At 49.0% G+C, this 24,780-nt stretch overlaps 2 protein-coding genes across 3 annotated transcripts in view; one reads left to right on the plus strand and one right to left on the minus strand.

The window, feature by feature from the left end:
• Positions 1 to 4,317: 4,317 nt before the first annotated feature.
• NR2E3 (nuclear receptor subfamily 2 group E member 3) lies at positions 4,318 to 10,588 on the plus strand (the record flags this gene model as incomplete). Its single annotated transcript, XM_082648639.1, has 8 exons — positions 4,318 to 4,423; positions 4,976 to 5,102; positions 5,265 to 5,368; positions 5,457 to 5,705; positions 5,824 to 5,999; positions 6,859 to 7,105; positions 7,357 to 7,462; positions 10,456 to 10,588. The coding sequence occupies exons 1-8, from the start codon at positions 4,330 to 4,332 to the stop codon at positions 10,586 to 10,588; spliced, it is 1,236 nt and encodes a 411-aa protein (XP_082504765.1). The 5' UTR covers positions 4,318 to 4,329.
• Positions 10,589 to 16,947: 6,359 nt separating this feature from the next.
• MYO9A (myosin IXA) overlaps positions 16,948 to 24,780 on the minus strand; it is a 221,325-nt gene continuing 213,492 nt past the window's right edge. For both annotated transcript variants that reach the window (XM_082648185.1, XM_082648184.1), the window contains 3 exons: positions 22,934 to 23,136; positions 20,753 to 20,895; positions 16,948 to 20,074 (listed from right to left, as the gene is read on the minus strand). In XM_082648185.1, coding sequence (XP_082504311.1) covers positions 19,611 to 20,074; positions 20,753 to 20,895; positions 22,934 to 23,136 — 810 coding nt within the window. In that variant the 3' untranslated portion in view covers positions 16,948 to 19,610. The remainder of the gene's footprint in view (positions 20,075 to 20,752; positions 20,896 to 22,933; positions 23,137 to 24,780) is intronic.

Consider the following 24,780-nt stretch of genomic DNA (forward strand, 5'->3'; position numbering starts at 1 on the left):
CCACCCGCCCCCGCCCCCCAGCCCCCCTCCACCTGGTCCCAGACTTCCAGGGAGTCAGAAGGAAGTTGCTGACCTGTCCCCTGGGGGAATAATTGTATTAGTGATAAGGTGGCCTCTGGCGGCTTTGTCAGCAGATTCAAGGCTTTGGGCTGAGTAATCCTTTGGTGTCTGCCCCAGCAGCTGGTGGTCACAGATCGGGAGAGACCGCCCCCCCCCCGTCCCCCGGTCCCCCCCACCCCGTCCCCCGGCCCGGCTGGGCTGTCATCTTTTTCCCCAGCACGGTCACAGCTCTGGCTGGGCCTGAACTGCCAGAGAACCGAGGGCCAGGATGAGAAAGGAGCTCGGCTGGAGAGCCAGCAATGACATAGAGAGCCAACATAATAAAGTCAAAACCAACAGTGTAAGAACAAGCAGGTCAAACACTGTCGGTGTCTTTTATTCTAATGGATTTATTTATTTTTTATTCTATACCCACTCCAGAATACCAGGAAAAGAAGGACAAGTTAAAAATGGACTTCTGTCCGTTAAGTGTCTTGTGATCCACGTGCCCAGCTGGCCTGAAACCTGAACCTGACCTTGGAATCTCCCACTGACTGAGGAGAGAAAGTTGACCTGGCATGAGGTCAACATTAAGGACAATATCTGGCCCTGGAGGTGCCTCTAGAAAGAGAGCAGTCGGGGCAGACTACCTGGAGGAGGTGAGCCCTGAACAGGCCTTGAAGGATGGGATTAATTGTGCAGGGAGAGCAGGAGGGGCAGGGCAGCTCAGATGGAGAACAGCAGAGAAAAGACCCTCCAGGGGAAAGAAGTCCCCTCCTTCTCCGCTTCCTCACTCAGCTCTCCCCTCGAAACCTCCTCCCCATGCCTTGAACTCCTTCCTCGCGGTCCTTCCCATGCACTTGCTCAGAGGAACCGAGCCTTGGAGCAATCCTGGTGTCCACCTCCTCCTCCCAGCCTCTGCCACCCTGCTGGGGGCTCCAAGGAAAATCCTATACCTGCCCAGACTGTCACCGTCTTTATTCTCAGCTGGGACTCAGAGCTTCCCCCAGAGTCCCTCCCTGAGTCCCTTCCCCAGCGTGGCTGCTTCAGACCTCACCTGTGCAAGGTGTTCCCCCCAGCCTCTGCCTTCCGGCCCGGCTCCCTCTCACCTTGGACTGTGCTAACGCCTGCGGTGTCACCTCCTCTGATCCCACCACAACCCCCCCCCCGGGGGCACTAGCCTACCTAGTTTAGAGAGGAGACAAAGAGAGAGGCAGAATCATTTGCTCACACAGCCAGGAAGATGTAAAACCAGGATCCGAGAGGAGGTCCGCTGACCCGGAGCCTGCCCTAAGCCCTGGGTTCTCTCATTCCTTCCCGGAGACCCCTCTCCAGGCCAAAGCCATCCCTCTACCTCTGCCCTGTACCCCCCAGGCTTGCTTCAGGGATCCAGTATTCGATTCACACCCCGTCTCCAGCTTTACTCTCTCTCCCCCTGCCTCTTTCTCCTCTGTGTCTCCCATTATAAAAGGAACTTCGGTTCTCAAATATTTTTCTTTTAATATCTCCCTCCACAGGAAAAAAATAAATAAATAAAAAATAAAACTTTCTTCAGTGTCACCCTTCCTACAAACCCCTTAGCTCTGTCTCCTTCTCCTCTCAGCCCAGGGCTCTGCTTCCAGGTCCTCCCCACCAGCACCACCAACCCAGGGCCATCTGCTGTCCCTTCGTGTGGAATGACTCTGGCCAAAGGCGCCAGCTACCTCCTGCTGCTAAAGCCTAGCAGAGCGACTGCTCAGACTCTTCTTGGAGTGCACCGTGGTACAAAGCGGGAGTCTGGGAATCAGACACAAGTTTGAAACCCCCATCTCCATCCCCAACCTCCTCCACCACTCTGTAGCTGTGTGGCCTGAAGGGAATTGCTTAACCTCTCTGAGACTCAATTTCCTGATCTGTGAGTTGAGGGTAATAATGATAACTCTTTATAGGGATGCTGTGAGGCTTGGATATATTGCCAGCATTTGTGGAAGCACTCTTCTTGCTTACTTTCTCATCCTTATTATTGGGGATACAAACGACCTCAAAGGACACTTGACCTGGTGGAGGCCTCCATCCTTGAATCCTCCCCCAGCCTTTGCTCCCATGACCCACGCCATCCCGATTTTCCCTCTTAGCTCCTCTGCCAGCGGATCCCCCTCAGCCCAGGCTTCCAGGACTAGAGGCCGTCAGCTCAGCCTTGGGCACTTTCCTACCGCACAGGGTGCCCCAGGCTGTCTCTCAATCCCGGGGCTTCAGGGAGCATCTCTTTGCGGAGAAGTTGGGGATGGGTTGGTTGGGGGCGTGTGGAGTTGGTCCGGGGGTATCTGTGGGTGGAAGCTCGGGGCAGAGACGGAGGCAAGGATCTGATGTGAAGTGGTCGTGGAAGCCACAAAGGTGTGCAAGTTTACCCAAGCGGGGAGAGTGGAAAGGTCTGCTGGGGCCCTGGAGGTGCTCAGGAGTTCAGAGCGGGAGGAAGACAGTTCCAGAAGAATGGAAGAGATGAGCTTCGGGAAGGAGGGATGGGTCAATCGAGTTCAAGGAGACGCCCTTGGATTTGGAGGTTAGCTGGAGCAAGACACCTTGGCCATGGAAGGTCCCGAGGGCCTGCCCATCAGCAGAGTGGTGAGGGCGAGGACAGAGGCAGAGAAGCCCAGGTGAGGGGCCTCAGCTCAGTGGCCTCGATCTTCTGAGGCCCCAGAAAGCGGATTACCCTGCAAAGCCCCTCAAGCTGACTTTCCAAATCCCCAGTAGTGCTTCTCTGTCACAGGGAGGGTTAACCCCACTTACAGAAGGGCGCTGCACCGCCCCCTCTGTCCCCTTAACTCCATGATTCCTTCCAGAAGTTTCACACTGTCCCTCCTCTCCCTCAGGCTCTAAGGCTGGGCCAAGCCCTGCCCCAGGCTCACCCAGAGGTGAGCCCAGTTCTGCCGAGGATGTGTGGTCCCCTCCAGACCAACATGGGCCTTTCTGCTGCGGCCTGGGCGTGGGGTGGGAATGGGGATGGGGGCCAAGGGGTGGGAAAGGAATGGCTGTTTGCCAAGGCTTCCTCTGGGATCTTCTCCACAGCCCTGAGAGGCAATCAGAATAACAGCCCCCATCATTTATTACATGCCTACTAAGTGCTAAGTGCCAGGCCCTGGAATGCTTTGAGGATCATCTGACTTAGCTTCCCCAGCTACCCTCCAAGGCAGGTACTTCTGTCACCCCTTTTTACTGGAGACTGAAGCTCAGACGGGTTAAAGCACTTGCTCAGGGATGTGTGGCTGGCTGTGAGGGAGCAGGGATTTGAACTTGGGTCTGTCTTGGCTGTCTCCAACCACCCTCGGGGTCAAAGGAAACACAAACGCCTCCTCCCACCTCCCCAGCTCAGAACCGTCACTGGGTTCGAGCTGGGAAGACTGGATCTGGGGACACTAAGGGACCAGCCTGCCTGGAACTGTGAGGACAAGTCAGGGAAGGGCTGGGAGGCCGCCTGAGAGCCCATAGCCAGGCTCAGGGGCTGTGTCCTCACCCCCTCCAGTCCTGCAGGAGACCCTCCACGGGGGGCCCAGACCCCACCTGCAAGGCGGCCTCAGACCCTACCTTGGACCCATTTCCACATGCGATGGGAGCTGCCTCTGTGCTGGGCGTCTGGGGGCTGCTAGCCTTCCAGGAGTGCCCAGACCCTCAAATCCTGGGCCCCAAGCCATCCCTTATGAAGGGATTAGGTGAGAAGCGCCGGGGCAGAGAGCAGTGCCCGCAGTGAGCACCCTGTGTGTGGAGCCACACCCAGACACACACACATCTCGGCCACACACTTGTCCCCAGACCCCTACGGTCCTGGGGCCAGTGGAGTCCACACCTCTCTTCACGATTTGATCAGCTTGAGAGCACAGGGACCCGGAGACACTGAGCATCCTGGGAGCCGGTGTGGGCGCAGCAGGCCCGAGCGGCTCCCGGGGGCACCTTGGTAATGCTGCAGGTGTGGCTGGTTGATCCCCTGCGGAGACAGTAAAGATTAAGAGGATCATAAGCTGCCTCCAGTGCTGCCCCGGGAGAAATCCCCCCAAGCCAGAGCTGCTGCTCTGAGGGGAAGTTGGGGCAGCTCCTGAGTTTAGACAGAGGGGTCAGGAGGCAGGAGCACAGAGAGGAGTGACAAGGAGACAGAGACAGAGGGAGAAGTAGAGATAGACAAGAGACGGGGGCACCGACAGAGAGACAGAGGATCAGAGAGGGAGGCAGAGGCTGGGCCCGGCTCAGCGATCCTGAGGCCTCTTAGGCAGGAAGGCGGAGGCTGCCCTGGGACCAGCCAGGACCAGGCCGACAGCGCCCATGAGCTCCAACATGGCTGCGGCGGCGCCAACAGCTGTGCCTGCCTCCAGGAAGGAGTCTCCAGGCAGGTGGGGCCTGGGGGAGGAGCTGACAGGTATGGCTTTCCTGGACGTAGGAGGGTCTGGACCCTTGGAGAGTGGAGTGTGGGTCAGAGGTTTGCAGGGACCGTGAAAGGAGCCGGAGCGACTCAGACCGAGCCCCAAGGACTGTGGGCAAGTGTGAGGGAACCTGCTGGCAAACCCAGAATCCTAGAAACATGGGGATCAGACAGGACAGCTGAGCGGATGGGGGAGGAAAGGAGAGAGAAGGGCCCTCAGGGGGTGGGAGCAGAGGTCCGTAGCAGTGGTGCCAAGATTGCTTTTTTGCATGAAGGAGCCTGAAGCCGCCTGCAGAGAGAGGGAACGGGAGGTGGGGCAGAGAGTGTCCTCTTGTTGAGAACTGGCCATGGAGAGAGAAGGGGGAGGAGGAGGGCTGAGGGGGTGTGATGCGCGAGACACTCTTCCAGATGGGAGAGACACAGGCGTGTCTAAAGGCGGGTGGACGCTGAGGACGAGGAAGCAAGGAGGGCGTAGGGGCCCCTGAGGAGGCGGGAGGGGGGATGTGAGCAGCCCTGGGCCAGTCCCCACCCAGCGCGGCTGCCCCTCAGGCGCAGGGCCCTCGCTCCAGTGCCGCGTGTGTGGGGACAGCAGCAGCGGGAAGCACTACGGCATCTACGCCTGCAACGGCTGCAGCGGCTTCTTCAAGAGGAGCGTGAGGCGGCGGCTCATCTACAGGTGAGGTGGGGCAGCGCCCCGCCGCCCTCCAGCCCCTGAAGGGGCCTGGGAGGGACGGAGGACATTCAGGGAAGAAGGAGCTGTGGCAAACATGTCCGAAACCCCCGGCCCAGGGCCTGGGCGGGACCCTGACTCCCTGGGGGGGTTCCCCTCCGCCCACAGGTGCCAGGTGGGGGCAGGGATGTGCCCGGTGGACAAGGCCCACCGCAACCAGTGCCAGGCCTGCCGGCTGAAGAAGTGCTTGCAGGCGGGCATGAACCAGGACGGTGAGTCGGGAGACCACCCGGAGAGGCGTGGCGGAAGAGAAGGGGGCGTGCGACCCGTGGGGCGTCCTAACCCTCCCTGTCTCCCCAGCCGTGCAGAATGAGCGCCAGCCACGAAGCACCGCCCAGGTCCGAATGGACCGTGTGGAGTCAGACACGGAGCCCTGGCTGGAGCCCCTGGCGGCTCCCCCGACCCCAGCGGGGCCCAGCCCGCGGGGCCCTACACCTGTGTCTGCAGCCAGAGCCCTGGGGCCCCGGGCCCTCACACCTCCAGGCCACCACCACTTCATGGCCAGCCTGATAACGGCCGAAACCTGCACTAAGCTGGAGCCGGAGGATGGTAAGTGGGAGGAGAGCTGAGCTCCCGGGTCCTGCCTTCATCCCACACCTGGGCCCCTGAGGAGCCCCTGCCGCCTACCTCGGAGCAGGGGCTGATGCACAGCCTCCTCCTCCAACAGCTGATGAGAATATTGATGTCACCAGCAATGACCCCGAGTTCCCCTCGTCCCCATACTCCTCCTCCTCCCCCTGGGGCCTGGACAGCATCCATGAGACGTCAGCTCGCCTCCTCTTCATGGCTGTCAAGTGGGCCAAGAACCTGCCGGTGTTCTCCAACCTGCCCTTCCGGGATCAGGTATACCCGTCAGGGGGCTCACATGTGCTGGGGGCACATACCTCCTTGTGCAGGTGATGATTGGCGGTGCATGTGGCTTGGAGATGGTGACGGCTGGGGACACCCATGCCTCAGAGTCAGTGATGGTCAGGGACACCAGTCTCAGGGATCTGAGTCTCTGGGCAGCAATGATGGTCAGGGTCATCACCCAGGGGAAAGTGATGGCCAGGGACACACGGGGACCAGGGATTTGAAGACAGTGTCTGTGCCCCTCTGGGTCTTCTTTCCTCCTAGACAAGCCCTCGGGCCCTACAGATGCTCTGTTTGTCACAGGGTGGTCTGCACACCCTAAACAGCATCAGTGGGCAAACCTGGGCTCCCTTGGAACACAAATGCCCCTGACTTCAGGGCTTGCATTTCAGCCCTGCCTCTTCTCCACTAGACCAGCCCTCTGGGCTTCTCATGAGCGAGGGGACCTGTCATGACAGATCCAGGAAGAGAGGCACACTGAGAATCTGAGTCCTCAGCCAGTGGCTTGGATGAAGCAGCTCAGAAGCCAGGCTGAGGATGCCTAACTTAGGATGCTGGTGGGGAGTCCCTGAGGCTACCCAGCTTCTCACAGCTCCAGGATTTCCTGTGTGTCCCACTTGCAGCTTTGGATGGAGCCCACAGAGTATCTTGAAGCTGAGGCATCTGGGCCAGATGGTGCCAAGTCCCAGAGCTCTGGAGCCCTGGTTGATGTCAGGCAGAGGTCAGAATGTTCTGGGCACCCGGGACCAGCCCTTCGTTTCCTAGGACACCCGAGAAGGTGGCAGAGGTTCCAGGCTGAGCCAGAGGAGCTGTGTATCAGTCATAACCCTCGCCCTCTCTCTGGGCACAGGTGATCCTGCTGGAAGAGGCATGGAGTGAACTCTTCCTCCTCGGAGCCATCCAGTGGTCTCTGCCCCTGGACAGCTGCCCCCTGCTGGCCCCGCCTGAGGCCTCTGCTGGTGGCAGCTCTCAGGGCCGGCTGGCACTGGCCAGTGCAGAGACTCGAATCCTGCAGGAAACCATTTCAAGGTTCCGGGCACTGGCGGTGGACCCCACGGAGTTCGCCTGCATGAAGGCCCTGGTCCTCTTCAAACCAGGTAGCTGAGTCTTTGCCCAAGCCTTAGAGGAGAGTGGTTGGGGGTGAAGAAAGGGACTTCTGGTGACTTCCTTCTGCCTCTCACTTTCCCTCCATGGCCCCACATAGACGCAGATGTGTGCAGACTTCTTCCCTGGGGGCAGGAGGGGATGGATGGCTGCAGGGCTGGGCTCACGCCTCCTGAGGCCCTGGCTGACTGTGACGGGGGAGGAGGGGCTGAGAGAGAAGCTCACTGCTGCCGCTTCTCTCCAGAAACGCGGGGCCTGAAGGATCCTGAGCATGTGGAGGCCTTGCAGGACCAGTCCCAGGTGATGCTGAGCCAGCACAGCAAGGCCCACCATCCCAGCCAGCCTGTGAGGTGACCCGCGCACGTGCCTCCCTGCCCATCTCTCCCTTCATCTCGCCATCCCCCTGCCCACCTCTCTGACACCATCTCAGGGCTGCACTGTTTAGACGGCACAAGGGTCTCAGTACAACCGGCCCGTGGCTGACACCTACTGAGTGCCAGGCACAGCACCAGGCCCGGGAGTAGGGACCAAAATGTGCATAAGGCAAACTTGCTGTCTCCTAGGGGTGCCCAGCACAGTGACCACGCTGCAGTTGAGGGCTGGTCTTGAGGGCTGCATGTGTCTGCAGGAGACAGAGACCCACTGGGAGATGGGGTGCCAAGCAGAGCTGGAGGCAGGGCTGGACTTGGAGGAAGGATAAGGTCTATAAGGAGAGAAATCATCATTCACCAAGGTGGGGAGAGAGAGAGAGGCGAATATGCATGTGTTCTTAGGTCAGGAGCCCAGTTTGGAAGGTATAAGAGATCGCTGCCACTGAGAAGGTGGCAGACTAAGCCAGAATGGCCCTCTGGCATCAGCCTGTGCAGGCCAGCCAAAGGCCAAATCTGATCCGCTAGGCAGAGAGGAGCCACTGCAGGCTTTTGAGCGGGAGAGTGTTGTACACAGAGCTGGGCTTCATGCAGGGGCGTGGCAGTGAGTACAGAGCATCCAACCAGGGAGGGAAGCAGACATTGCCATGATCCAGGGGAGCCGTGGAGTTTCTGCTCTTTGGGAGTGGAAAGGCAACGACAGATGCGGGAGCCACTGGGAGATGGGATGGGTCAGACTTGGCACTTGAGTGGATATAAGGAACGAGGGGAAGAAGAGCTATTTGGGAGACGAGGTAGTCAAGAAATAAAAAGGAAAGTCAGGAGGAAAAGAGTTTTGAGGGAACATGAGGCCTGTTGGAGGTGCAGCGGGACATCTGACAGGGATGCATTTGCACAAGCCGTGTGCATGGACAATAGCCCTGCCCTGGCTGGGTTTGGAGGACAGTGGCTGCCAGCTGAGACTGTGACTGCAGCGATAGTGGGGCAGGAGCCAGTGCTCTGGGACTGCCCGGCTCGCCCCGGCACCAGCAGATCCAACGGAGCTTCAGCAAGATTGGACCACTTGGACTCCAGGCACCTATTGGCTATTTTAGACCATATTTTCTGCATTCTCTTGGGCCCCCAGCAGTTCTCTCTGAAGAAGTAAGCTAACACGGGCACCCTCGAATCCCCTGTAATCTGAGAAATCATCTAAAGAAGAGGTAATTTTCTTTTAGAAAGAGTCAAAGGTATAAGGACTATACCCATCACACAGGAAGATTTCTGCTATTGGTGAGCATAGGTAGAACGTGTCCCTAAGGCTCAACACAGCACCCTAAGAACAGTCATCACAGACATTCAGGCACCAGCGGCCCTCCTTCACCAGGTTTCTGTTGGGCTCAGCTCCCAGAGATGTCTGGGCATATTGGTTTTGTGTCAAATTTCAAAATTCTGATTAACACTTCCTTTGCCACTCCTACTGGAGTTGGTTCAGTATCAACTACAGGCAGAAACTGAGGGCTGAGCAAGTGATTTGGGGTTCTCTAAGCCAGCGTGTTTCAGTTTTTAAAAACTGCAACACCCAGGAAGAAATGCAATTTCCATCATAACCCAATAACACACAGACCCTGAAACAAAGTTCCCCCAAATAATACCTGCCCTCACTTTGAATGATTTACTCTGATATTTCTGTTTAAATTATTTAAATTGTTTATTGTTTAAAAAGGCTGGTTGTGACCCACTTCTGGCAGTTTGAAAAACAATTTCTCTACTTGGCTTTATAGTTACTCCTTCCTGACACTGATTAGATCAGAAAAGCAGAAGGGAGGGTTGCCCGACTGCTCAGTGCCACCAGCTTGGCTCTTACAAGAGAAAGAAAGCCCTTGGTTTGGAAAAACAGGTTCAGTAGGTCATTGGGAGGTGGAAAGACTTCCTGTAGACCTCCGTGGTAGAAGCTGAGTGTGGAGCTGCCCCAATTTGATGTGGCCTCCTTGACACTGGGCACTGACCCCAGCTGTCAGTCCTCCCACCCAAGGAAGGTCTAATGCCCCTCCCCGTCTCTTGGGGCTTCACCATCCACGTTCTCAGCACTGGGGACCCCTGCCTTGGCAAATGCTTCTTATTTAAAACTACAATTACTCCTTTTCTGGATGAGTATCTCAGCCACAAAAATTAAGTTTCGATTGCAGAACATTTTCACTAATGGCTAGCTACTCTATCATCCTAGGTGGCTTACAGAGGGCAATTTATATATATATATATATATATATATGTGTGTGTGTATATATATATATATATGTTTTGGCCGTGCCACGCGGCTTGTGGGATCTTAGTTCCCCAACCAGGGATTGAACCCAGGCCGCATGAGTGAAAGCGCCAAGTCCTAACCACTTGACCCCCAGGAAATTCCCAGGAATTTATATTCTTATTCAAATATATATGGTATTAATCATCATGTAATTATAATCATTATATTCAGTTAATAATATATTCACATGTACTATTAATATAAATAACTTCTCGGGCTTCCCTGGTGGCGCAGTGGTTGAGAGTCCGCCTGCCGATGCAGGGGACACGGGTTCGTGTCCCGGTCTGGGAAGATCCCACATGCCGCGGAACGGCTGGGCCCATGAACCATGGCTGCTGAGCCTGTGTGTCCGGAGCCTGTGCTCTGCAACGGGCAAAAAAAAAAAAAAAAAAAAAAAAAAAAATATATATATATATATATATATAACTTCTCACTTTATAATCTTTACACATAATAAACGATATTTATTCACTATTTTCATCACACTCCTCAACTAAAGATTGGAGGAGGGCCACAGTGGGTCAGGGGTAGGTGAATGGGGCCTTTCCTCTAAGCTCCTCCTTACTCGCCCTGGGCGCCAGTCATCTCCCCTCTCCTTCCCCTTCTGCCTCTCCTGGGATGGCACTGTCCCTAGGACTCGGGCTCAGAAGCTGATAACCAAACTGATGGTGTCCTCTATCCTGTTCAGGTTTGGGAAGCTGCTCCTGCTCCTACCGGCTTTGAGGTTTATTACTTCTGAACGTGTTGAGCTCCTCTTTTTCCGCAAGACCATAGGAAATACTCCAATGGAGAAGCTCCTTTGTGATATGTTCAAAAACTAGTGGAGGTGGAAATAAAATGGGTGCAACCACTTTGGAAAACAATCTACTGAAGCTAAACATCTGCCTGCCCTTTGATTCAGCAACTGTACCCGTAGGTATGTGTACCTAGCAGAAATGTTCACCAAAAGATAGGACAAGAATGTTCATAGCAGCTTTTTTCATAATAGCTCCAAACTGTACAATGACAATAGGATGGATTAATAAATTGTGGTACATTCATAAAATGGAAAACAGCAATAAAAAGGAATGAACCATCAATATTATGTGGCAACATGGATAAATTTCACAGATGTAAACATTGAACAAAAGCATCCAGGCACCAGTTCTGCTTATACAAAGTTCAAGAACAGGCAAGACTAACCAATGGTGGTAGAAGCTGGAATAGTGGTTACCTCCGCGTCAGGGGTTGGGGTTGATTGGAAAGGGGCCTGAGGGAGCTTTCTGATGTGCTACAAATGTTCTTTATTTTGATCCGGGTGGTGGTTTCGTAAATTTATCCATTCATAAAAATTAATTGAGCCATGCACTTAAGATTTGTGCAATTTACTGTATTGTTAGACCTCAAAAAAAAAAAAAAGTGAAAAAACAGAAACAGGAAGACAATGTGGCCAAGGTTCTCCCTTTGAAGACGCTGAAAGAGTGGGTACAGGGTCTCGAATTCCATCTGGTTTTGCCACTCCGAGTCATAGTCCAGGTGCCACAAAGCCAAGCCCAGTGAAAAATCTCCCAGAGGATTCAACAACCCAGCTTCTCTCTAGATGGCATCCCACCACCCCATGGCTTCTCCCCATCTTTCTCTTCCTCATCCTTCCTCACCTCTCCGTAAACAAAGGTGAGCTCCATGCAACTCGACTCAAGGCAGCCACAGGCACTTTTTGTGAAGGGGAATCTCCATCACTTCTTTTTTTTTTTTTTTAAATAAATTTATTTATTTAATTTTGGCTGCGTTGGGTCTTCATTGCTGCGCGAGGGCTTTCTCTAGTTGCGGCGAGCGGGGGCTACTATTCATTGCGGTGCGTGGGCATCTCATCGTGGCGGCTTCTCTGGTTATGGAGCAGGGGCTGTAGGTGTGCAGGCTTCAGCTTCAGTAGTTGTGGCACGCAGGCTCAGTAGTTGTGGCACAAGGGCTTAGTTGCTCCACAGCATGTGGGATCTTCCTGAACCAAGGATCGAACCCCTATCCCCTGCATTGGCAGGTGGGTTCTTAACCACTGCGCCACCAGGGAAGTCCCTCCATCACTTTTTTAAAAAATAAATTTATTTCATTTATTTTATTTTTGGCTGTGTTGGGTCTTCACTGCTGCGCTCGGGCTTTCTCTAGGTGCGACGAGTGTGGGCTTCTCATTGCGGTGGCTTCTCTTGTTGCAGAGCACGGGCTCTAGGCGCGCTGGCACGCAGGCCCCGTAGTTGTGGCTCGCGGGCTCTAGAGTGCAGGCTCAGCAGTTGTGGCACACGGCCTTAGTTGCTCCGCAGCATGTGGGATCTTCCCGAACCAGGGCTTGAACCCGTGTCCCCTGCATTGGCAGGCGGATCCTTAACCACTGCACCACCAGGGAAGCCCCCCCCCCCCACCCCCGCTCCGCATGACTTCTTAATTCCTTATGGAAAGATGAAGTTCAGACAAATCTCTTCCTTTTCAAAGACAGATCCAGAAGACCTAGAAAATAATAATTTATAAAATATTAACGTATCTCAGGCACTTGATACACCAGGCAGTGAACTGAGCACTGAATGTGTATTGTTATTTAACCATCAGATTAATCTGACAGGGGGACCAGTCATCCCATTTATAGTTGAAAAAAGCTGAGGCTCAGAGAGGACACAAACCTTGGTATGACTCCGTTTAACCCTGACACTGTCTCCCCACTTTGTCCCTCCGCCCCTGCAATCAGCAGAACAATTCTGTTGCATTTTCTGCCTTCAAAGAAGAAATGCTTAAAGCCAAGAAGAAAAAGGTCATGTGAGAAATCTGTGAAATCCTAGGGGTTCCCTGCCCTTTGGCCTGTATATGAATTCTCCTAGTTATCCAGAGATGTCTGGCCGTGATGGAGGAAGGATGGTTCAGAACACTCTGCTCTGGAAATGACAATAGCTAGACTGGTGCCCAGAGAAGAAAGAATATGGCAAATACTGCCCAGCTTAAGCCCTTCCCACCTAAGCACTCAAACTAAAGACCCTTGATCTTCTAAAAGCATCAGACTTGCCTCAGTTATTTGGGTCATTTAATGTCTATAATGCCATTATACTCTCCAATTTCTTTGACCAAATAGGCCCTGAACATTATCCTGCAGTCTTGCTTTGGGGAACGTAAGGCTGCAAAGGCAGCCTGCTGAAGTTCACAGGCTAGTCTCTGGGAGGTGTGAGCACAGCAATTCTACATTGAGAAAGAGATTGGGATCTTCAGGAAGAAGTCTTGGAGAATTAGAGGAGGTACATAATCTGAATTATCTGCTGCCAACCTGGCATCCATAGCCCCCCCCACCCCGCCCCGCCCCTCTTAAGGTCTTGTCTTCATTGCAGAGATGCCAGGAGGTACATTTCCCAGGATCCCCTTCCCCTATGGTTTGCTAATGGAAGGGAGGCACTCACGTGAGATTTGTAAAGTAAATGAGGAGCCATTATTCTCTGGAGGCAGTTGCAGCCGTGTGTGTGGGAACACGGAGATTTCACAGCAGCCTTCTTTAGAGTTGCAGGAGCTTCCAGGCAAACTCTAGAGAACTTCAGAACTTTTGGTTCAGATCTGCTGGCTTTCTGGACCATCTGTGGGAGCTTTCTCTCATCTGTTTCCCCAGTTCTTCCAAAGTTTGTTAAGCCCCTAATACCTATATTAAGTCCTTCACACCTGAAATATACTAAGTGGCCTCTGTTTTCCTCCTAATACAGCTCTCAGTTGATCCCAAGATTTATTCAACCTTTTGCTGTAAATTGGCCCCATGAAACTCAAATGGGTTACAGCTCTGTTTCACTGCACTTAGGGCTCTTGCTAGGGGAGGGGATACTACGGAAACTCCCTTCAGCCCTCAACGCCAGAAATGTCTCTGGCTATGAAACACACAGGGGAAGACCCTGTGGTACTATCTGGGCCTTTCTTCTCAACTGCAGTTTTCAGACTTGTGAGACACTTATTCTCCTCCGCCCTTAAGGGAGTATTTAAAGGTAGGAAGGACAGAGAAAGGCTCGAAGATGCCAAGGAGCACCCATTCAAATTCATAAGTATAATCTGACAGGGGAAGGCAGATATTGCAGATGACTAGTCTGCATCTGGTGGACACCGCTGGTTTTCCCCACTAGGATGCAAGCTCCGTGGGGGTGGGAGCTTTGATCACCAACGTACCTCCGCCACCTAGGACAGTGCCCGTGGGTGTGGGTGCTCAGTCAATACTTGTTGAATGAATGGCCACACAGAACTGAGAAGTGACATACTCCTCGGAGTCCGAGATGCCTCACAAGATTCAACAGACGTTACATGTGTCTTATCCATATTCATGGTTATGTCCCTGGCTCTAAGATGCTGTACTGCTATCCAATCTAGGAGACAGAACAAGTTTTTAAAAAGCAAAGCTCTAGTCTGCATCTCCTTACAGCTTTCTGCTCTTATCTTTATGATCAGAAAGGTTTGTTGTGGATCCAGCAATCACAGGGGCAACTTTTAAAAATGGCATTACTAGGTTTTATTTAGCCAATTAAGGAAATCTTAGTCCACTATTTTGTTGTAATGTGAATTTAATGCAAAATGTAAATGTAAACTTGATGTAAAAAGAAACGTGAAGGATGATCTCAGAATTTTAAAAATTGAATAAATTTGACATTAGGGGAAAATTGATCACAATTAATTTTTTTTCAATTCCACCTTAGACTTGGTTTGGCATTTGAGAACCCCTGATCTCATTCGGCCCTCTCATCCAAAATGTTAAGTGTGGGCACCTTTTGTTAGGTGCTGAGGATCTAAGAGTCAGCAAGATAGGCTCTTTTCTTGCCTTGGGAAGCTAACATCAAAGTTTTTTGATGCCACAAATACTGGGAGCTGTTGAGAACACAAGACATCTAAGCCAGTTCAAGGAGGAAGAGGACATTTCCAAGTAGAACTGCTTTTTACACTGAGACCTGAGAGTCAGTAAGAGTTATCCGGAGAAGTAAACCAGGGGGAGAGACCCCATTCCAGACAGAGGGCAAATGACTTTCCCAAAGTCATGCAGTGCAGGGCAGAACAAAAAGGATACACTAGGGCCCTCTATTAGCAGCTATTGCTACTTCTTCATGGCCTTTTTGGTGAGGATCCTCAATGTAGATTTATTGCCTTCCCTGCCCGCCTACCTCTAAATCGATTAAATGAAGTCTTGACAGCTTAGCATCCATTACAGAAAACTCACAGCTTGAATATCACCTTCACTTGAACTCTACTGAGTTCCAATAATTACCACCTCTGTACTTTGAAAATTTGGGGGCTCAGCCCTTTCCTTAAAAAAAACATCACTTTAACAAAAATCATTGCTCTTCCTTGGGTTCAGGTTGGAGTGAGTTGGGGTGGGAGCCAGGATGGTCAGAAAACAAACCACACGTATTGCTGCTTCTGGAAGCTTTGTTCTTTAATGAGCCATGGAGTGATCTGTTCATCAAGCTGCTCTTGTGTAGCCATACAGTGCATATTTTGAGTGACACAAACTCTACTTTATACAAATGATGTCCCCCTCCCTCCCGCCAAAAAAAGATGAAAAAGAAAAAAAGGAAATCACAAAGTGCGTGTTGATTGCATCAGGAATGTAATCAGTTCTGTGGGTGAGACAAATCATTCTTCGTATAGAATTATTCTGTTAAACAGTAAAATGATATTATATTTCACAGGATATGTCCTTTTACAATACATAGTCTTTTATAAATTTACACTCAGCATACTTATAAATTACTTTCAATCCATTAAAATAATATAATACTAATCTGTAGTGCACACCTTTTCCCTTAGTAAACACAATTACTTGCTCAAAAGGTGCAACTTTTATATGACCTAACAGGGCTGATAAATAGGCATTAAGTATGGATGGAGAGCAAGGTAATAGACCCCTTGGTGGGGCTTTTGAAAACAGTTTCAACCGAGAGACCAACAAGACCTAAAAGACCCACCTCCACAATCACTGTTTTGCCCTTTACCACCAAATCAAATGTGGGAGTGGTTCCAGAGAAAAGTGGTTAATAGTATTTTAGGGGCACAGACAGAGGACTCCCACAAATACCAAGGAATTTTACTACAAGGCTAGCGTGGTTTTGGGGGACAGTGCCAACTGTCACAAAATTATGGGTAGACAAACACATCTGTCAACACAGAATGATGTTGTCCAGCTCCCCACCAAGGGGGAGAAAATAGGGAGAGAGAAGGATGAGCAAAGCCGTCTGGACTTTGTTTCTTCTTAAAACTCTCTTAGCTTTAAACACATCCTGAGAATACTTTCTTCTCTCTGGTTCACCAAAGTGCTTGTGAAAGGTACACATTCATTATAGTTAAAAAACCATGGCCCACAGGCACTAAAGTGGGCCTGCAGAACCTTGCTGGACCTCCTCTCTTCAGCATGCTTCTGGAACCCTGTCTTTTGACAGTGAAAACAATCCTATTGTTGTTGTGATGGAAGACAGAAATCTCCACTAACCCCCCAGCAAGGTAAGAGCTGTAGCTGGTTTCCAAAGCATGAGAAGGTGGGGCTCTTGTATCCCACCCCCTAACCCCAGGTCCCTCTGCCTCTACAAGGCTCATACTGAGCTGTATCTCCTTTGTCTTTCAGAAGCCAAGAGTGGCAAAATAATTAAAATGGCAGGAAGTATAAAGCGCATTACAAACTCAGCATGTCACCTTCCTAAATCCTTCCTGTATTTGCTTCACTTTGTGATACACAATGCACACTTCTCTGCTTCCATTACATTTTCCATGATAAGGGATACGTTGGCTTTAATTGGGAGAATTAAAAATCCAGGCTGTGTTTGGGGCTGGGAACGTGTGATAAGAAGAGAATGCTCTGCATATTAGAGTATGGGCTTCAAATGAGGGGTTGCCCCACTGCTGCTATGCAGGGATTTCCTTTGAGGCATTTGAGATCAAAGAAAATGAGCAGAGAAGCAATAGTAAACACAAATTTGACACATACTAAGGTTAAATATCTCAATCATAAGTGATTGTAATGCAGCAGCGGTCCCCACCCTTTTTGGCACCAGGGACTGGTTTTATGGGAGACAACTTTTCCACAGACACGGGGCGGGGGGTGGGGGGGGAGGGGAGATGGTTCAGGCGATGATGCGAGCGATGGGGAGCGGCTGTAAATACAGATGAAGCTTTGTTCGCTCACCTGCCACTCACCTCCTGCTGTGCAGCCCAGTTCCTAACAGGCCCCGAGACCGGTACCGGTCTGCAGCCCAGGGATTGGGGACCCCTGGTAATACAGCATCGCCTTGTGGTAACATAACTTTGACCATGGGGAGGACCAGTTAAATCAAAGGGAAGGAGATACAGCACTTGGTTCTGACAGTATTTTAGAGTTATGGCTTCATCTCTTTCCCAGGCCAACAATGCCTGTTATGTTATGAGAACAACGGCTTGCTTTCCTTCAAAGGGAGGGTCCCACATTCGCTCTCCATTCTTATAATTGCATGGATCTCCCTACCCCCACCCTCCATTCTGGCAGCTTGTTAAATGACTAGAAATCCACAAATCTAGCAACTGAAAAACAAATATTTATTTAATTTTATCCAATTTCAGGTTTTAGGTCCCTGAGAAAAATTATAAAGTCTCTTAACATCCATCGCCTGGTTCCTATAAAGTGACCTACATGAGTAGTTTTTTAACTGCCAAAAACTTACTTTGCAAAACAACAGCAACAAAACAAAAACTCCACAAAGATTCAGAGGGGAGGCCACGTGCCAAGATGTGTTTCCCAGGCCATTTCCGTGGGCCAAAGAAAACTATTCAACAGGGCTAATCTCTTTTTTTTTTGTATGGTATTTAAACAATGTTCTGGAGCAAGTGGAGAGTAGTAGTTAGTGCCAGCTGAAAACCACCCTCCCAAGAATAATGGGACAGACTGCGCCGGGCACGGGGACTGGGGCACCCACGCTGACACTCCATGCTGAGGGGTTGGGTTTTACTCTAGGAGACTCTCAAGTTCAGATTTTTAAAGGCTTTACCTTTGTTACTCCTCAGGACAGCATGAACAAGGTGGCAGATGTTTGCAGGATATAAAATCTAACATTTACTTACTAACCATCACCATTCTGGAGATTTAAAAAGACTCCTTTCCCGAGGTCATTTCTGAACCCAAACCAGAGAGAGGTAAGCCTCCTGCTACCTGTAGCTGCCACTCAGAATGATGTTCCATGTCTGGCCTCTGGGGCTCAACGATAACCAAGGAGGCAGTGGCATGAGGTTCAGTGTTGTGTAACAGGAGAGACTCTGCCTTGACAAAAGTCTTAATATTTCTATAACTTCACATCAAATAAGTATGAAAAGGAAGAATAACCAAAATTCAGGTTACAGATGGTAAAGGCTCTTTTTTAGAACAGTGCATGTGGTAGTTAGACAAGATGCATTTAGTAACTTTAAAAAAACATTTTCACATACTTATCTCAAGAAAGGGTATCATGTTTCATTTTCCATATATTATAAATAGGCAAAAACAGACTTCTAATCCCACAAATGCTAAGAAGCTTAAAATGCTTTCATAACTCAGGTATATGGAGACACCCAGTGGTGAGAAAAATGGTCTGACTTTTCCCTCAACCCAGGGATGAGTGGCTCTCACCATCACGTCCAATGGCCCCTAATCTGTGGGAAGAAATTCCATGGGGAGCAAGGTAGCATAAGGTTAAAAAGAAATATGCATACTATACATATATATATTTACAGTAAACTTCAGTAACCAGAATATTAACAAAAATAGCTTCAAGTAGTCCTTGATTTTTTTTTTCTTCTATTTAATACTGATGGTCTGAGGAAAAGAAGATAAAAGTTAGATGGGTCATATTGAAAACTTTTCTCTTTTTTTTTGGCAGCTTTCTGTAACACTTATTCATGCAGTGCTGTGTGTGAATGTTTGGGGAGAAGTGATTAAATGGTCACATTATTTGTCTGAGCTCGTGGTGGAAATCCACCAGCAGATAAATAGGTTCATAAACCATCTTCAGTTTAATCTACACAAAGAGAAAAGCCTGGATGGATTAGCATGAAACCCTCACGTTTAGGGTTCACCAGGTCTCTGGGACATTTAAAAAATATTAGAGGAACCTGATCCTAGAATCAGGGGCTATAAGAACAGTATAGCTACTGAAATTTCAGGCCATGCAATATATTTGGCAGGAACTAACCAGGAGTTAAACCAGCATTGATTATTATGACATCAAACATCACCAAAAGCAAAACATGTATTCTCCTCTTCACTGTGTAACCACAGATGTCTGAGACATGCTCTGATGGCTTAATGGAGACAACTGCTTTTTCACTTTCCCCAGAATATAACATGGAGTGTTTTTCAAAAATCTTAAAATAGAGGGCTTAGGCTTTTTGTTTATAAATCCTTGGAAAAAAATTATATTCTACCCCAGCTCCTAACTATCCCAAAATAAACCCAAAGAATTTCACTTTCATGGTTAAGAAAGATTTATATGTTTTCTTCAAATGTCAGAAATCAGTGGGTCCCTCCAGCCCACAATGTCCCCCCAGTTCCACACTCACCTCTGGGAAGGGCAAAGAGGAGGGAGGAGAGGCAACTACAAAGACCTCCACAACTGACCCAAATCCCCAGGCCCTGGTTGCTTTGTTTAGTCAAATCTCTAGTCAAATACAGCAGCCAAGGCACAACTGGCACCATCCCTAGCAGGCTTCAAAGAGGCCTTTCCGCTTCGGCAGGAGGACCAGGAATTCAGCACACAAGGTCTTGGTTGTATGCTTGGGCGAGAGGCAGGACCACAATTAGGATGAATATTGTGGACCAGGTGATGAGGCCCCAAAGATGAGATGTAGCCATGAAGGGACAACACATCTGCCAGTTCAGACCATAAACTCATTATTTCCAAAGAGAGCTAGCTGTTGGGTAGAGCTGCAGTCTGGGTCCACAGTTTTCCTGCGGCCAGACACAACTGTCCCCTCTGGGGTCTCTTTGGTTTTCTGAGGTGAGTTTTTCACATTCTTTAATTTTTGTTTGCCCTTTTCAGGGTTGAAGGTTCCTCTGCTGATGAATTGAGGCTTGTCTTCTAGGGACTTGGTCTGGCCCAATGGCCCTTCCATTCCCAGGGCCTCGCCAGCTGAGGAAGCTCGGTAGAATGGAGATTTGGAATAAATTTGAAATCGTCTTCTGGTCCCATGAGAAGATGCAGTGCTAGACGAACATAAAGAAGAGACTGAAGAGTCCCCTGAATCCAGTGAGTCCTGCTGCTTTTTTAGCTGCTTCCGCAACTTGCCTGAAGGTTCAGACTTGCCAGCTGCCTTCAGGGAGATAAGGGCTAGGCTTCTCTCTAAGGTGAGAAAGAGACCGAAGCTGTAAATGGCGGTTCCCTCTGAAACAAATCGTCGTGTGATGAAGAGGTGTCACTGTCCACATGTGAAAGTGGGTGGGCTAAGATCTGGAGGGTCCAGGTCGACCCACTTTGTGCACAGACACGACTCGAGAAGAGCTCACCACCCATTTCTACACCACCCATATCGTTTCAGAATCAACCCCAAGGAAGTCTGGAGTTGGACTATGGCATCAGAAGAGGCCTACAACCGTCCCTATCATTTAAAAAACTGCCAGGATATGTAGTCAATTCCACATCTCGCTGAAACACGCTAGGCAGTTAAAGACCTTGTTTGGTACAGTCCCATCTCACAGCAGGGCTCAGCTCCTGCTACCCACCCTTAGAAAATGGATCGTGGGTCAGTAAGACACAGAAACTGTGACTGTTGCCTTTTCTCTGTGGTAAATATAGAGAAAACATCAAACTGCAAAAGTAACGCCTTACATTGAAGGCTTGGTCTGATGAACAATTTGTATAGAAGCTTCACAAAATTGGTATATTTCAACTCTTTAGGACTTTGTCACTTTTTCATGTAAACTCAAGGCCTTCTTGAAAGGGACTTTGTCTTCACTTGGGAATCCTTATTCCTTCTTTGCAAAACAGATCTGGAGTCTTTGGTCTAACATGTTCATTTACCTGATTTCTCAGCGATGGCACCTTCAGACTCGATATTCAAATTTTCAGAGCTATCAGCAGTCCCTATGGAGGCCTCAGACTCAAGGGTTTCATCATCAGAGGCACGGGGTTCCAGTACAAGCATCTCAAAAGTTAGCTCTTCCCTGTCAGATACAATCAAGAAACGCAATATCATTTGATAAGAAACGGAAGGAAGACAACAGGAAAAAAGACCTTCCGTGAAAATCAGGAATTGAGGTAGCCAAAATAGTCACATTTCTTACGGTTCCTTTCCAGGGTGGTGATGAGGACCTGAAAGCACAGTCACAGTGAAGGCTAAAGACAGCAAAGGCTGGGACCTATAACAGGGCGAAGCGTGAGGTAGAGAAAGATGCTGAGGCTACGGGACCTTCCTGTAAAACGAACTCTGGGCTGGTAATCAGGGGATGATTCTAAACTCACTCTAAACTCATTCATAATATATCAGGAAAGTACTTTTCCTCTCTCTGGACCTCAGCTTTCTCATACACAAAACAAAGAGATTAAACTAGATAGTCTCTAGGATTCCTTCCAGCGCTTAAACTATTTTCTACAAAATTTTATTCGCTGGTTACAGACTATATCCTCTACCTTGACCAAGGAGAGACCTCTAGGTCTCCTAGATGAAGTAAAACACTGACTGACCTTTTCTGTCCTTTGAAGCCCTTGCCATCTCCACGTAAGAGTATTCTCTACTCCTCCTCATCAGTCACCCACCTACCTCTCAGTCATGCCCCCTCACTCCCTGACGTCTTTGGTACTTGGCTCCTAATCTCGCTTTCTCACTACTGCCTGACACCACCCTGATCTATTTCAATCCACATCTTTGTGAAAGCTCACATTAATACTCTAAAACCAAAGTTCCTTTACGTCTGCAACTCCTAACAACCTCTCCTCCACTTTATATAGGCAATTTTCTCCAATGGGCAGATCCTAGAGTTTGTCAATCCAATCCTCCACTCTGTCCACAATCTACTTATCCTTCCAACTGCAACTCTGTTTTTCATCGAGTCTCCTCCCTTTCAGAGCCCTTGTAGCTTCCCTTCCACTCTACCTAGCTTTAAATTATTCATCCTTTAATACCTCCAACATCTAGCTTGAGATTCATGGACAATCTTTTCAAGGACAGTCTCACCAGCAACTCATTACTGCATTTACAACTGTCATAAGCAGTGAGCATTCATACCTCTAAGACTAGGCTCATACGTTTTCCTTTCTCTGGAAAGACTTTTCACCTTCCTAGAAAATTCCTATTCACCCTTCAATACTTCCAATACCATTTTCATCAAAACTGAATTAGGTCCTCTTTTCAGGTCATTTTTATATCAAATAGCTAGCCCCTGGTCAAAGTAGACCACTTTTGCCTTACCATGTTCAGCACACCTGAGCCCTAGCTGCCTTTTCTAGCTTGCCCAAATTCTAGATTCAATCCTGACAGGCAAAAAAGTACTTTAACAGACTCATAACCTCTCATGAATCAAGCTCTCAGACCTAGGATTCTGGGATCCTGGGAAATCAGGAACAAAAATCCCCTTAAAACATAAGAGTCATCATTGTCAACCAAAACCACTGCACAGTACCTTCAGGGAGAACCATGGGATGTTCACATTATCCCAAAGATGTAGGGATACCCACTCCTGCTCCAGTGATGGTAGAGGTCACAGAGCGGCTTATGTGTTGCCTAAATTGCAACCAATTTACCTATCTAGTATCCCAGCACCCACTAGAGTTGCTGCCTTACCCTGACCAGCCAGGTGCTGGCCCCATGGCTATGTTGATCTTCAGATAATAACCTTCCTTTATGGAGTGCTGAATAATCTTAGCCTGGGAATCCTTATTCCTTCTTTTTAAGACAAATCTGTTCACCAAGGCTGGTGACCTGTTAGGGATCTTGGCTAAGACTGACACACCCTGTCCCAGTCAACATCTCCAGAATCATCACTGTAGCAGCTACAGTTTGGTCTCCCAGCTCACAGAGCAACCTTCCTTGAGGTGACAACTTTCACATTGCTACCTGAGTACAGGCAACATGTCTTTGTCATCTCCACATCCCCTATATCCCTAACCTAGTGCTTGACTCACAATAAGGAAGAATAAGAAAAGGACAGAAGGAAGGAAATGAAAACAGATAACTAGTCGCTCCCTTTCCCCCTGGAAACTCACTTTTCTTTCTGCAGGTTCTCAATCTGCTCAGTCAGGACTCTCTCCTCCTGCTGCATAGCTGCTTGCTGCTGTTCTGTGATGTCAGCCTCCAGCGCTGCCTCACTAGTCAAGGTCTCTTCTGGGACATCAGACATGGAGGGCAACCGAACTACAACAGGAGACGACGGGCATGGATAGTTTCCTCGACGAAGACGCCCCTTCCCCTGCAAAGAAAAATATGTGTTAAAAGGTAAACTGAGTGACTGATCAGTTTTACTTGGCCCAGTTAGGATAACAAGTGTACTACTTCCATCACACCTGGTGAATGGTAGGAATAAGCAGAAACATTCTGTGAGACCTAAGATATTTAGTGAGATACCATCCATCGAACACATTTAGGTTACGCCTTTTCTTGCAAGAGCACTGGAAAATGGGTACGTTGGTGGGTGGGAGTGTAAGAACACACTGTGTACTGAGACAAGATTCTTCTTTTAATCTAAGCTGCATCCCCTCCAAACTAAATATCCACACATGGCTATTTAAATTAATTAATTAAAATAAAATGGGGGGTAACAGGGGGAGGGATAAATTGGGAGATTAGGATTGACACTACTATATGTAAAATAGGTAACTAATAAGGACCTCCTGTATAGCACAGGGAACTCTACTCAATACTCCGTAATGGCCTGCATGGGAAAAGAATCTAAAAAAGTGGATATATGTATAACTGATTCACTTTGCTGTACACCTGAAACTAACACAGTATTGTAAATCAACTATACTCCAGTAAAATTTTTTTAAAAATTAAACAGAAGTAAAAATTTAGTTCTGCGTTCACACTAGCCAGATTTCAAAAGCTCAACAGCCACAGGTGGCTAGTGACTACCATATTGAACAGTGCAGATTTAGAACATTTCCATCAACAAAGAAAGTTCTGATGGACAACACTGCTCTATAACTTTAACCTTGGAATATACAGTCTCTCTAGGAAGACTACAGAAACAGGTCCTAAAACTCAGTTTTATTTTTTTTAAAAAGTCATTTATATATTACAGGGTGTTAGTGAGAGATATTCTCTAAGAACAACTCAAGAAACTTCTTTCTTGAGATCAGAGGGGGAAAAAATCTCATTGTTTTAACTGGTTACCTTGCACAGAACTTTCACTTCTGATAATGGCAGACTAGGTATTTAAAATTGAACCTCCTGCTGAGAACAACTGGACCAAACATAAAAAACCCAACATATTCTTGAAGGCACCAGAGAGCTAACAAGGTAGACCAAGATGAGGCTAGCCCAGCATTCAGGGCTAATTTAAATTTAAGAAGAGGTGGATGAGAGTCTGAGCAGAGTTTTGACAGACTACAGCAGGAGTCAGCAAATTATGGCCCCTGGGCCAAATCTGTCCTTGTGCCTGATTTTGTAAATAAAGCTTTACTGAAATGCCTTCATGCTCATTAATTCACGCACTGTCTATGGCTCTTCTGCAGAATAATGGTAGCACTGATGGTTGCAAGAGATTGTATGGTCCACAACGCCTCAAGTATTTACTCTCTGGTCCTTTACAGAAAAAGTTTGCCAACCTCTGGGGTAAAGAATAATAGTCCAGACCCAGGCAAGGGTGTGGGCTGCAGTGGGCTCCATTCCCATCCATGCCTGATGCTGGGACCCCTAAGGTTTGCATCCTAGATATAAGTGTAAGTTGAAATTATTATGGTCCTTGCAGATACTGAAGCCTAGCTTCAAGTCTTTTGAATGGTTCAGAAAATTGTAATCCCTAAAATTGGATTAAAGTAACCCCAGTTTGCTAGTACCCTAGGACCTGGCAGAAGAAATGAAAACACTATCTGGAGGAACGTAACATCATCTC

Source organism: Grampus griseus (genome assembly GCF_964374135.1).
Source record: "Grampus griseus genome assembly, chromosome: 2".
In the NCBI taxonomy this organism is placed as follows: Eukaryota; Metazoa; Chordata; class Mammalia; order Artiodactyla; family Delphinidae; genus Grampus; species Grampus griseus.